General features: G+C 53.1%; 2 protein-coding genes across 9 annotated transcripts in view; one reads left to right on the forward strand and one right to left on the reverse strand.

Annotated features, from left to right (window-relative positions):
• The window catches only part of ZC3H18 (zinc finger CCCH-type containing 18), a 49329-nt gene extending 40667 nt beyond the window's left edge, over positions 1–8662 (reverse strand). For all 7 annotated transcript variants that reach the window (XM_074839692.1, XM_074839690.1, XM_074839689.1 and 4 more), the window contains exons 1-2: positions 8610–8662; positions 7879–7962 (exon numbers count right to left, since the gene is read on the reverse strand). The gene's annotated coding sequence lies outside the window, so the exon portion shown is untranslated. The remainder of the gene's footprint in view (positions 1–7878; positions 7963–8609) is intronic.
• Positions 8663–8770: 108 nt separating this feature from the next.
• Positions 8771–11979, forward strand: CIDEC (cell death inducing DFFA like effector c). 2 transcript variants are annotated; one of them, XM_074839695.1, is made up of 6 exons: positions 8771–8829; positions 10503–10575; positions 10756–10897; positions 10977–11126; positions 11284–11468; positions 11574–11979. In XM_074839695.1, exons 2-6 carry the CDS (start codon positions 10526–10528, stop codon positions 11758–11760), a joined length of 714 nt encoding a protein of 237 aa, XP_074695796.1. In that variant the 5' UTR covers positions 8771–8829; positions 10503–10525; the 3' UTR covers positions 11761–11979. The 2 variants fall into 2 exon arrangements, with proteins under 2 accessions (XP_074695796.1, XP_074695795.1); XM_074839694.1 differs by lacking the exon at positions 8771–8829 and adding an exon at positions 10026–10050.
• The last annotated feature ends 692 nt before the right edge of the window (positions 11980–12671 follow it).

Raw genomic sequence — 12671 nt, forward strand, 5'->3', positions numbered from 1 at the left:
CCACCCCAGGCACCATCAGCAGTGGTATTTCTTCTGTGAAGAAGCGAGTGAACTTCAGAACACAGGGCCAGGTTTTCAGGAGTATTTTCTAACTCTAAGTGCATGGCGCCGCAAACTGCACGGACTCCTGAAGAAGAGGCACAGGAGCACAACTCACACCGATTCTGGAAAAACAGCCTATATATTTACAGTACTTGTTACACTGCATTCAGAATAGAGATGAAAGCAAGGACAGTACATATCCATGAAAACTCTTGGATTTTTAATCAGGTTTAATTTAGACAGCGCATGCATTGCTATCTAATCTCCACCCGCTTTATACAGCAAAAATTCAAAATTCCTTCAAAGCAGCAGCAGATCAACTTCATAACTGTCAGCATCATGCACTTTTGCTAGAAGCTCAGTATGAACATGTGCTTGGTAGGAATAAGTTAAAAAAAATAGATGTCTGCTTAGAATAAACATAATAAATGCAACAGAAAGGGACAAGATGTAAAGCAGGAAAACAACCCCAACCCATACATCCAGAAAACAAAAATCCCAGGAATTACAGAAGAACCGTCTGGCCCAAGGAACTGGTTGAGCTGTCTCTTACTGGGAAGATTACTGGTTCATATCTAGATGAAAGCTCTTGGTGATTGAAAACTCTTACCCTTCAGCTGTGGTCTCTTGCTGCAGCATGTCCTTAGCCCTATAAACAACAACAGCAACTCCTTCCTCACCCCCCTCAGCAATAACCAACAGTGCTCGGCTGCCTCAGAAGGGCCCAAGCTGAGAAAGGTGTCTTGGCAGGTTTTCCAGCACCAAGGCGGCCAATGCTCAAAGCACCCACCCCAGTTTTCTGGTCAAACAGTTCAACAGAGGCATCGGCTCCTCTCAAGGTGGCACATTTAGAGGGGACTAAATTCACCATTTCAGTATATGCCACCTCCTTCTCCAGACCCAAAGGCCTGTACAGGAGCAAGCCTGGGCAGCCATCAGACAGAAATGAAAAGCTAGAGACAAACCCAAAGCTTGCAGAAGCATATTTAGGGCTAAAGAAAAGCCACAGGGTTACAAATCAACAGGATTTCATCTTAATATGCATCATGTTTTACTTCAGCTGCTCCTAGCTACAGCCTCCCTGCAAGCACACATACTGCCTGTGCAACAAAACATGGCATAAATTACCAGATTTTTACCTGTTGTTTTTAAGACCCTTGGAGCAGAAATGCTACAAAGACAAGACTCTGGTAGCTTCTTTAAACACATCCAGCAATCCTTTGTGAAGTAAGTTATTAACACTAGGCAGCTCTGCGCTACTTCACCTTTTCCTGACCCAGCCCGTCACTTTTCTCAGCTCCTCCGACTGGTTCTGCATAGTAAACATCGTCATTTACCACCAAAGAGCAAGAACAGACAGGCAGAAGACACGCCAAGCCACGGCATCCCAGCTGACTGCCACGCGCCGTGAACACGACCAAAGCAAGTCCAAGCCTTCACAGCAGCTGACACCCAAAACGTTTTGGTAATGACAGAAGTGGGGATCTCGGTGCTGAAATGCAGCAGGAGGGTAAGCACAGGGAACGTGCAGCAGCTCTTCCGTGTGTTAGGAACCCATGCCTGGAAATCAGGAAGGTGTGACAACTTTGTTACCCGCGCTTCTTGTCTGCTTCTTCATAAACTTGCCAGGACCAGGGCTGTTGTATTTGTGTCTTGTACACTGTCAGCTGTACTGTCATCACTGAGATAACATCTCCTGCCTTCACCCCTAGTGAAGACATTATTAGCTGGTATTTGCAGCAAAGTCTCAAGATGAAAGTCACACTGGAGAAAATGCTGCTCGTTATACTATGGGTGGTCTGCAGAGAAGGAGCTAAAATAAAATACAATGAAACACATTCCCAGAAGGAATACGAGTCTATATGCTGGTACTTAACAACTATGCTCTACTTCCAAGTCTTCAAAGCCCTGCACAGATATCAGCTAATCGACAAATGTGAGGATGATCTAAACATTCGTCGGGGCCCCGAGCAGCACAAGACTCACATTTTGAGCTTCCTACCCTGCTACTCATTTTTCCACACATCGGAAGAAGTTGGCTCTTGCTCACAACCAAAGTTTTGATTTTACTGAAAAGTTAAAAGCCAAATTAAAAGACAGCAATTGCCTCCTGGTGATAGCGGCTCTGGGCAGTTAAACAGGATGTAATCTGAAACAAATTATATTCTTACTGAGTATATAAAGGTTGATGCTGAGTTCATAAATGCTTGCATAAATTGTTACAGGCTTTAAGAGCAAGTTTATGGCAGCGATTTTAATTGCCTAAGTGCCTCAGAAGTTACACTTTGCGTCCATGTAAGGACAACTTAGCGTATTACATCTGAAAGGTCAGCCTTAAGAGGCCAGTAGAAATATAAAAGCTGTCAAGTGCAGATGCATTCAGGAAATTTGTTTTCTGATTTTGTGCAAATAAGCAGCATCACAGAAGAAGCGTTTAAGTGAACTAGATGCCTTTCTGCATTCGACGTCGAGACCTTCAGAGGGACGGGGGAAAGCAAGATAGAATGAATGCGTTCTCACCACCAGCTAAGGTGATAAGTATAAAATATTCACCTCCACCAACAGCTATTATAGCTATTCTAAAAATCTAGTGCATCCGCCAGTTACAATAATTTTCTACCAATTTCCATCGGCAGAAATTATAAGAAACACAATAAATGACAGCCCAGTTGAGAAGGGTTCACAAAATCCAGGCAGTGTGGTTTTGGTGTGTATTTCCCTGGATTGAAGTAACAGCAAGTTTCCCTTCAGCAACTGGCCTTACATCCTCCCCAGTGCCTCCCCCTGCACGGGCACAGAGGCACTTATAGCTCCTGAAATATTTCAGCCAGAGCCACAGTTCTGTCAGCCTCCAAGGGCTGTTCCTCTAAGTTCACCAGTAGGTAAGAAAAGACACCCCAAAACCAATAAACCACTTCAATCGTACATGTAACTGCATGGAAATGCCCCAAAGCAAACCCATGATTTGCAAGGGTAAAAATCAGAAGCAGGAAAAAAAAAAAAAGAGGGAGATGGAAGTTCGAAGACAATTGTCAGACTAACGATGGAACAGGACCAGACAGCATTTCTGCTGCATGATGGCAAGATACTGCTCTAGCAGCCATCCAAAAGTTAAGCTTTTCTCACTCACTGCCACAGCAACTCCTGCAACAGGGGAGATAAACACAAAAAAAGTGTCCTCCAGCCACTCCTTAGCCCCATGCAGCCCCAAGGCTCTGAGCCCAGGAGAATGAGGGAACAAGGTGCAGCACTCCAACAGCAGCAACGTCGCAGAAGCGTGATCCGAGATGGGAGATGCCTTGTCACCAACCCAGGCAGTATTACTGTAGTCAGCCGTTTGTAGAAAAGAGAAATAATCGAACATTATGAAAGGCAAGAGTACCACAGTAAGAATTTTGAGAAGTGCTGGAGTACTTGCTGAAGCCACTCAAGCTTCCTTTTCAAGCTCACAGAGATTTATTCTTCGCATGGTAACAAGTTTAACTCCAGTTTAAGGTGCGTGCCCCAAGTGCTGCATCTGAAAAATCTGCAAATCACAGTTTATCCCAAATCTCTGGAATCTTGCAAGGTTTTTTTGAGGGGGGTCCTCTTTTTGTTTATTTGGTTTGTCTTTATTTTTTTTTTTTTTTCCCATTCTCCTTTGTTTACACATGCAGACAAATACCAGGAAAACCTAAGAAAAATAACTACACAGATTTCAAATGGAGCAACACTGACCTAAGTGGTAGAGGAGAAATCCACAGGTTTCATTCCTCATCATAAGTTTGGAATTTTTGTGCCTTAAAACCAAGCCAGTTTCTTACTGTCTTCAAAACCAGTTACAAAAAAAACAGTTATAAAAGCAAAAAATTAACTCCTAACCTACAGATAAGATTGTTTGACTTGTAGCTTAGGATGATGGGGCAAGAACCAGGTATATAGTAATACTTCTCACTTAGTGTTTTATCTTCAGAGGTATCTTTAAAATTACAGGCAGGTCAGGCAAGTTGCTTTTGGTCAAAGCTGCACAAGCCCTTTTATTACAAAACTGACTTCATTTACTCAAAGTGTGTCAAATTTTCATTTTCTGTGTGTCTGAAGTGGACTAGTTCAGAACAGGTCACTCAGCATTTCAGACGAGGCTTACAAAACCCTCACTTTGCCAGGCTAAATGAGTTGGCAGAGCCTTTCCATCGAGAAGCTTCGGAGCAAATGCCATAGTAGGGTGCATTTTCAGTGAAAAGCGCGTCTTTTGCTGACTCTAGAATCACTTGTGTGGGCCTCATCGAGCTGAGAGCCCCTTAAAAGCAGCTAACACATTCTCAGGAAAGAAATTGAGGATTTGGCAGCTCCACTTCTCAGCCATCCCACCTGCAGCAAGCACATGGCATCCTCCCAGGTGGGAGCCAGATGGCACTCGCTGTCCCCACAGACACCGCTCAGGTCGAGCAAGACTTTCCCTCCAGCTGCTCGTTTTGGATCCTCATGCCCTCAGCCAGTTCCTGTTGGCTTGCAATGTTCCCGCCAGCGCTGCGAGCCAGCAGGATTAGAGACAGTCTACCCAAAATACAAGAAATCCCCTAAATAAGAGGCCTGGGGTTTTCTCATCCGGTTTTGAGCAGCAGCACCTCTGCATCATGCTCAGCACCCCACGCAGAACCCCACTGTGCTCAGCTACAACTGAGAACACCCGCCAGTTTGTGCAAACCGAAGTTTGGCCCTTTGGTCAGCGGGTGTCTAGAAATGAGGGAAAGCACTCTGAAAAGCCACGCCTAGCATCCAGGAGCAGGATGAGAAAGGCGAGAACACCCTGGTGTCCCAGGGGATGTTCGGCCGCAAGGATCCGCAGCTTTCTCCGGCACAAACCCGCTTCTCTCCCTGCAGCCCCTCTCCCTGGACGCGCAGAGGCCGCTGGAAGAGGTGCAGACAGTGCGTGCCTTCAGCACACAGCCCTGACTGGCCTCCGAGACGGCCGGTACGCACACACAGAGTCAGGTCTGGCTGAAAAGCGAAGCTTTTAGTTACACAATACATATGCAACAGGAGGGCAGCGCTGGAGTTTCACAGACTGAGCTCTGGAATTTTTCAAATTAGGGAATGAAGCATTAACTATGCCTTAACTTTGTCAGTGTTTCATGGCTTGCCTACGGTGGAACTTCACATGGCTGTCCTCACCTGCAAGGACTTGGATGCAACAACAAAGGGGCCCATCTTATTCCCACTTAAGTGTCATAGACTTACTGGAAAACATTTAGAATTACACGAATTCCCCCCTCGCCCCCTCACACAAGTAAAAAGGCACTGTCCATTGAGGAAGCATTAGGGAAATTTAAATACCTCTACTTCAGCCACATTATAATATATTTTCTCCAAAGCTTAACAATATCCAAGACTTTTTTTTAACTTAAAAGACAACATTGAGATTAAGAAGCCTTGACACAGCACTAAATGCAGTAAGAGAAAAGCCCTTCGCTACTTAAGTCGCTTTTTAAAACTCAACTTCAATATTACCAAGTAATCCCAGGGTACCTTTTAAATAATATTTTTAACCTTACACTTTTCTTAGGTGATTTGCCCAAGGCAAGAGGGAGATGAGTCAGAGCACTGGAATTCTTAGCAGCAGGTCTGTTTGCAAGATCAAGCCCAACTTCTACTCTCTGTTAAACGAACAGCATCAAAAGGTACAAAACCAGGTTTTAGCCTGTGGTCACACGTGTACCTTGGACACTACTCCAAGGCAGTGCACTGTTTCACAGACAGACATTCTGGCTCTGTGGGTCTCAGCAGTGCCTATGGCTGGCAGGAGGCTCAAATTCTGTTTCTTATCACTCTGTGCTGTGCTGTTTTCAGTTAGAACTCACAAAAAGTTTGAGCAGCATCTTCAATTAAGCCGACAAAGTTAAGGTTTGTGTACAACTGACTCGCTGCTGCAGGGAGTGTCTTGGGAGCAGATGAACTGGAGCTAGTAGGAAAAGGATTGCAGCTTACTCTAACCCAGAGCAGCACCTATAGGATAAAGCTGTGAGTTAAGAGGGGATTTGAAACAGCCATCAAGTTAAAAATACTCCTGGCAAGCAATATTTCCATTCATTAAATTCCTCCCTGCAAGGCTGAGCCTTTATATGGCGCCACAGAAAGCTTTTTCCAAGTGAACAAGGAATACACCTTGAATATAGTAGAGGAACCAACAGCTCAAACGCTTCCAGCGCCTCCGGAAGCAGGAAGGCACCGAGTACCCTGTAGAAAGCTGGAGCCTGACAGAGCCATCAGCTTCGATCTTGAAATCCTACAAATCATCAGTCAGATGGTGAGAACCAAGCACATACCCAACGTCTGTACCCCCCAGGCAGAGACCTCACAGCTCCCGGGGTGGTCATGGGGCAAAGGAAAGAAGCAAGGAACTTCTTTCCTTCAGGCAGAAATCTTTGCAGTAGAATGAGGAAAAAAAACCAAAATCCACTTTCTAAAGCCGAACAGCTTGATGGAAAATCAAAACATTTTCATTAATCAGGTAGATGAAAACCAAATGCAGATCCGAAAAATTCTGGAGCATGGTCTAAGAGCAGCCACGGGGCCGGGTGAAGAACTATGAGTGAGTTGAGGAGAATGAATGGCAAATAGGGCTGACAGGACAGGTGAGAAGAGAAACACAGCACAAAAAGATTTAGGGAACAAAGAACTGGAAAACAGAAACGAAGGGCAGGAACCACAATGGGGAAAAAAAACATGGAAGAGCAGCAACAACAGGAGAATGAAATAAAATGCCTAGTGAGCCAGGGAAGGAGCATCACGTGTAGAAAAAAAAAGCAAAGCACCCAGTCCTTTGCTTTGAATGAAACTCTGTTCGTTAACAAGTTAATTAACCAAAATATATGCTTATCTGCCATCCTTAGAGAAGCACTGACTTTGAAGATGCATAGCAAACTTCAATTACCTAGCAGCTGTCAGGGAAGCTTTTAATTCAGAAAACTGAGCCACTTTTCAGCCTTAATTTAAGAGAACTGCTTGTCGACAGTCATTTTCAGCAAACTGATTTTTAAAAAAGAGCTCAGAGAGCTCCGATTCAGAATGTTAACCACCGCTTTCTGTCAGGCAGACTTTGGGACCAAAACCTGAAGAGGAACGGCGCTGTAGGCAGCTGGAGTTTGTTTTCACAGTGGAACTGATTTTCCTATTGCTGGAGTACACATGGCTCTTCCTGCAGCTCTCTGCTGGCAAATGCTAATTTTGAATTATCGGCACCACGGTCCCATGACAGAAAACAAGTACAATTGCTCCTGTATTCTGTAGGATTCATGAATAATCACACTCGAGAGTCTAACTTTGCTCAGAATGAAGTCTTGCAAAGAGTTGTCTTGATTACACTGCGACCCTTTTCCTTAATCTACGCAAACCTTAGGAAGGACAGGAGAAAGAATTCACACCTTGCAGGTGCTGCTCTTGCCACAGCCAAAGCAGCCCCAGTAACAGTTTTTTCAGAAAAGCTGAGCTACCAATGGCAGGAAAAGAAAACATTATTAGCGTGGTTGCCAAAATGCCAGCTCTGAGAAGAGAGAACCCTGCTGAGTGAGCCGACTCACAGAGGGAATTTAAACCACCTGCAGCAGCTACGTGTTGCAGCACTTGCAAAGGCCACGGCAGCTCTGAGCAGGGAGCACCTCACAGCTCCTGCTGTGCTGGGCGGACAACACAAACCAGCATTACACGAGTGACCTACCCATCCACCCGTCACAGGAAGGGTCCCCACGGGGGATGTACCCACCCACCCGTTGCAGAACAGACCCCCATGTGTAGCTGGTGCTTCTGTGGGTTGCCGGCCCTTCTCCCGGCCCCCAGCTCCCCCCACACCTCCCTTACCTCACAGGGCCTCCTGCCAGGCTGAGGTCCTTCTGCTGTGCCCCCTGGGCTGAGGCTGCTGGGGCTCTCCCTGTTCCCACCTGCCTGGGGAGGGAGGACAGTCAGAGCTGCCTGTACTGCTGGGGTTCGACCAGACCCCAGCACTACCCTCCAAGAGGCAGGTGGCCCCCCCATCACCCCCAGTTGAACTACCCCCCTCCCATAACACCCACCCACCCAAAACTAAGTCCCCCTCCAAAACCAGTGCCGCCCCCTTCCCTTCCCCACCATCCCCCCATCTAGCTGGGGCTCTCCCCCCTTATGACCCCCCCCCAAAGCAAGGCTGCACCCCCACCAAACGGAGCGGCCCTCCCCAAATCCCCCCGCACACTAAGGACTCCCCACCCCAAGTACCACCCCCATCCCAACCCGCTCCCGCAGGGCTACCCACCCCCCCGCCCCACACCAGGGCTGCCGCCCCCCCATCGCCTCCAATTGTCGCTTGCCCCCCCGCCAGACCCCTTTTCCCCAAACTGGGGCTCGTCCCCCTTTCCTTCGCAGCAAGGGCCGCCCCTCCCCTCTCAACACCCCCACTGAGGGCTCCCCTCCCGGCGGGTGCTCCCGCTCCCCAACATCCCCCACCTGGGCCGCTCCCCCCCTTCCCCGGTTCCGCCCCCCCCCCCCCGCCCCGTCGCCGGCGCTAGGCCGCAGCCGGCGCCCGCCCGAGCGCGGCCGTGCGGGCAGCGGCTCACCTGGGCGGGCGGGCGCGGCGGGCAGGGCCGGGCCGGCTCTGGGCGGCGGGCTGGTCAGGCCGGGCCGGGGGGAAGCGCGGGGAAGGGGAAGGGGGGGGGGGGGGGCGGCGGCGAAGCGGCGGCTGCGGCGCGGGACGGGACGGGGCCTCTACTCGCGGCGGCGCAGGGCGGCCATGGCGTGACGTCATCCAGGCGCGACGGCCCTGGCGCCGAGGGAGAGGTGGGGCGGGCGGGCGCGCTCCCCTTTCGCTACGCCCCTTCCCCTGCGCGCATGCGCCAGCGGGCCGCGCCGCGCCTTAAAGGGGCCGCACACATTGGGCGGGGGGGGGGGGGGAAGAGGGGCGTGGACACGTGCGCGCACACGCGAGGAGGTGTGAACATGGGCGTGCACACGCGAGGAGGGGTGCACATGCGTGTGCACAGACATATGTGGGTCCACACACATGTGTCTGCACACATGGAGGGGCGCTGACACACATGTACACACAAGGAGGGGTGCACATGTGTGTGCACAGATGTGCACAGATCCACACATGTGCATTTGCACACGTGGAGGGACGCTGACACACATGTACACGCGAGGAGGGGTGCACATGTGTGTGCACAGATGTGCACAGATCCACACATGTGCATTTGCACACGTGGAGGGACGCTGACACACATGTACATGCAAGGAGGGGTGCACATGCGTGTGCACAGACGCACGTGGATCCCCACACATGTGTTTACACACATGGAGGGATGCTGACACGCATGTACATGCATGAACAGACACACATGTGGCAGGCATGCAAGCATGGTGAGCCATATACACGGATGCATGTGCACACGTGGAGGTGCGTGTGCATGCATGCACAGGGGTACAACATGTGTGTACCCGGGGGTAGGCACGTGCCAGGAGGTATGTGAAGATGAGTGCACACATGTGGGGGTGCACATGCATGCATGTGTGGCCGTGGGTACAGACGTGCACACATTCAGGCGTGCTCAGTGAACACACAGCTCACTGGGGGCACTGGGAAGGATCTTATTAGGGGTGTTGGGAGGGGGCTTACTGGGGGCACTGGGAGCTCGCTCACTGGGAGCACTGGGAGGGAACTTACTGGAGGCCTTGGGAGGGTGCTTACTGGGGGCACTGGGAGGGAGCTCTGGGAGGCTGCTTCCTGGGGCACTGGGAGGGGGCTCACTGGGGGCAGCCTGTGGGATCCTGGCGGCTCTGGGCTGAAGGATGCCCCCCCCCAGCAGCCCGGGCAGCAGTGCCAGGCTGGCCCCGCCCCCCGCATTGGCCACCCCCCCTGTGCCAGCAGACCGGGAGGGGGTTGGGTCAGACAGGAGGGGTGGGGCTGGGGGGGGGGGCGGAGCCTTTGTGACAGGTATATAAGGTGAGATGGGCAGGGGTGGGGGGGGTGAGCCAGTGGGGAGGTGTTGGTGTCTACTGGAGGTGACTGGGGATGGGGATGGGGATGGGGATACACCACAGGTCTCCCCCCCAGTAGGCTCCTGACTGGAGATATCCCTGCAGCATCAGTACTGGGGTGCTCCCATGGGTGGTCCTGTTCCCCAAAACCCTTATTGCCCCCCCTGAAGAGCCAGGGTGAGGGTGCAGCTCCATGCCTGTGTCTCACCTTTGCTCCAGCACTGACTCAATGCCCCACGTGCCACTTTGCGCAAGAGCCGTGCTGGCAAGCAGACTCTGCCCGGGCGGCTACCGCTAGCCTGGCCCCGGCCAAAGGGCAGGCACAGCCCCTGCGTAAAGGCGGCCGTGCCGGGGCGCTGGCTCACCGCCGTGCTGGAGCTGAGAGCGGGAGGTGTTGGTGGGAAGCGGGGTCCTGGAGTGGAGAGGAGCTGGAGAGACGCCTCCCAGCCCAGGGCTGAAGCCTTCTTCCCCGCCAGGCTGGACCGTGCTCCTCACAGAGATGGATTACGCCAAGTCCCTGAGCCTGCGCCTGGCTGCCCCCGTCTCCAAGTAAGTGCTGGGGAGTCACCGTCCCTGGGGTGGGGGACATTGGAACCCTCCCTGCTTCGGCACCTCTCAGCCCTCTGAGGAGTTGTGCTGCTCCCTGCTGAGACTTGGGGGGGGGGGGTTGGCACTGCCTGGGGCTCGCGGTGGGTCTCAGGACACCCCGATCCCTCCATCGCTCCCCAGATGCGTCTCGGCAAGTGCCTCCATGACCCAGCAGCTGCTGTCGAGTCCGGCCCCGCGGCCCCGACCCTACCGTGTCTGCAACTGGGACCGCAGCCTGCGCAAGGGCATCATGGCACAGAGCCTGGCCGAGCTGCTGCGCCAGGTGAGCTGGGGTGGGTCGGTCTGTCTGTCTGCCTGGGGACTGTGTGTCTGCCCCCAGCTCACCCCCAGCACCCTTGCAGGCTCAGAGCGCCCTGCTCACCCCGGGTCCCATCTCCTTGGTGCTGGATGAGGATGGCACAGTGGTGGAGACAGAGGCTTTCTTCCGGACGCTGGAGGAGGGCACGGTGCTGATGGCCCTGAGCAAGGGACAGGCCTGGGCTGCCTCCAAGGTGAGTGCACTCCTGGGGGGCAGGAGCCTGAACTCTCCCCTCTTGCACCCCACGCTGGCATCAGTGGGAGGTGATGCGATGCTTGCTGGGAGGTGGGCGAGGTGGGACTGAGAGGGTGGGGGTACCACTGGGTAACCCGGATCCTGCTCTCCCCTAGACACCTGGCTACCAGCTGAGCCTGTCCCGCAAGCCTCCTCGGAGGATTGACGTTGCCTGTGTCACCTTCGACCTCTACAAGACCAGCCCGCGGGACCTGGGCTGCCTCAATGTCAAAGCCACGCTCTACGGCACCTACAGCATGTCCTACGACCTGCGCTGCTACGGGGCCAAGAGGCTGATGAAGTGAGTGCTGGGGTGGTGGGGGCTGGAGATGCTGCGACAGGGGACCAGCCCTGTACCCTCTGCGGGGTGCAAGGAGGGATGCTCACCCCCTTCCTCCCTGCCCAGGGAAGCCCTACGCTGGACTCTCTTCACCATGCAAGCCACGGGCCACATCCTGCTCGGCACCTCTTGCTACATGCAGCAGCTCCTGGATGCCACGGAGGAGCCGAAGGAGGCGGAGGGCAGCCCAGCGCTGCAGAGCCTCCTGCCCCGCAGCCTCCCACCCCTGCCCCGCAGGAAGACGCTGCAGTGAGGGTTGGGTGCCCTGTTCTCACTCCTTTATCACCCCCCTCCCCTAAATCCCTTGGGGTCTCAGCACCCTGCTAGGTCAATGCCTGGAGGGGGGGAGGCTGCTATTGTGCCCAGCACAGCCTCTCCTTGCACCGCGCTGGCTGAGCATGGCCGGCTTTTCTCTGTAGTATCTGCTGCTCTGTAAATATATTTATATTTAAGTAAAGCTCTGTTGACTTCAGCTGTGTCTCATCTTTGCTGGGTGGGGGCCTCAGGCTCTTGTCCTACTTGGCACTCTGGGGTTGTGGTGCAAGAGGGTGCAAGGAGGGGGGACCTGTCGCAAGCACTCCCTGAGGGAGCTGCTGCCCTTCTCCTCCTCCCTGTCACCCCAGCGTCTTGGCTGGCACACAGGGGCTGGCCCCCCCCACCCTGGAACGGAGCCGAGACCCGCCCCCCCCACCCCTCCTGGCACTACAGGCAAGACCCGAGGAGGGGAGGGTGCGGAGGGGCTCTTTCACCCCAAAGTCATGTGCCAGTTGGCACAAAGCCTGTTCTTGCTCCATTTAAAGGGATGAAAGATGATGGCTGTCCTGCTGTTTGGGACCCTGACCAGGGCTGGCACAGAGCCTTGGGGTGGGAGGGGGGACCCAAGGGGGTCCCTGTCCCCCTTGTTAGCCCTGGGGAGGGAGGGGAGGATGCTGCAGCCCCAGCCTTGCACAACGCTACAGGTTGGTGCTGCCCTGGCCATGCCCCATGGGGACTGCAACTGCCCCCAGCTCCAGGGCTGCCAGACTGGGAAACAAACCTGCACCTGGGGTGACACTGGGTTAGAGCAACCAGGCAACTGGTCCCTGACTGGGAAACTGCTGCTCCTTGAAGCTGGAGCCCTGCCAGCCAGGGTGGGCAAGCTGGATGGAGGGAATGACCCCCCTG

This window comes from Strix aluco, chromosome 14 (genome assembly GCF_031877795.1).
Source record: "Strix aluco isolate bStrAlu1 chromosome 14, bStrAlu1.hap1, whole genome shotgun sequence".
Classification (NCBI taxonomy): domain Eukaryota; kingdom Metazoa; phylum Chordata; class Aves; order Strigiformes; family Strigidae; genus Strix; species Strix aluco.

Excerpts from the sequence above, each read along its gene's own strand:
- CIDEC (XM_074839695.1), top strand. The coding sequence starts at position 10,526 with ATGGATTACGCCAAGTCCCTGAGCCTGCGCCTGGCTGCCCCCGTCTCC. Across the intron at positions 10,576-10,755 it reads CTGGCTGCCCCCGTCTCCAA|ATGCGTCTCGGCAAGTGCCT; the intron begins GTAAGTGCTGGG and ends ATCGCTCCCCAG. Across the intron at positions 10,898-10,976 it reads TGGCCGAGCTGCTGCGCCAG|GCTCAGAGCGCCCTGCTCAC; the intron begins GTGAGCTGGGGT and ends GCACCCTTGCAG.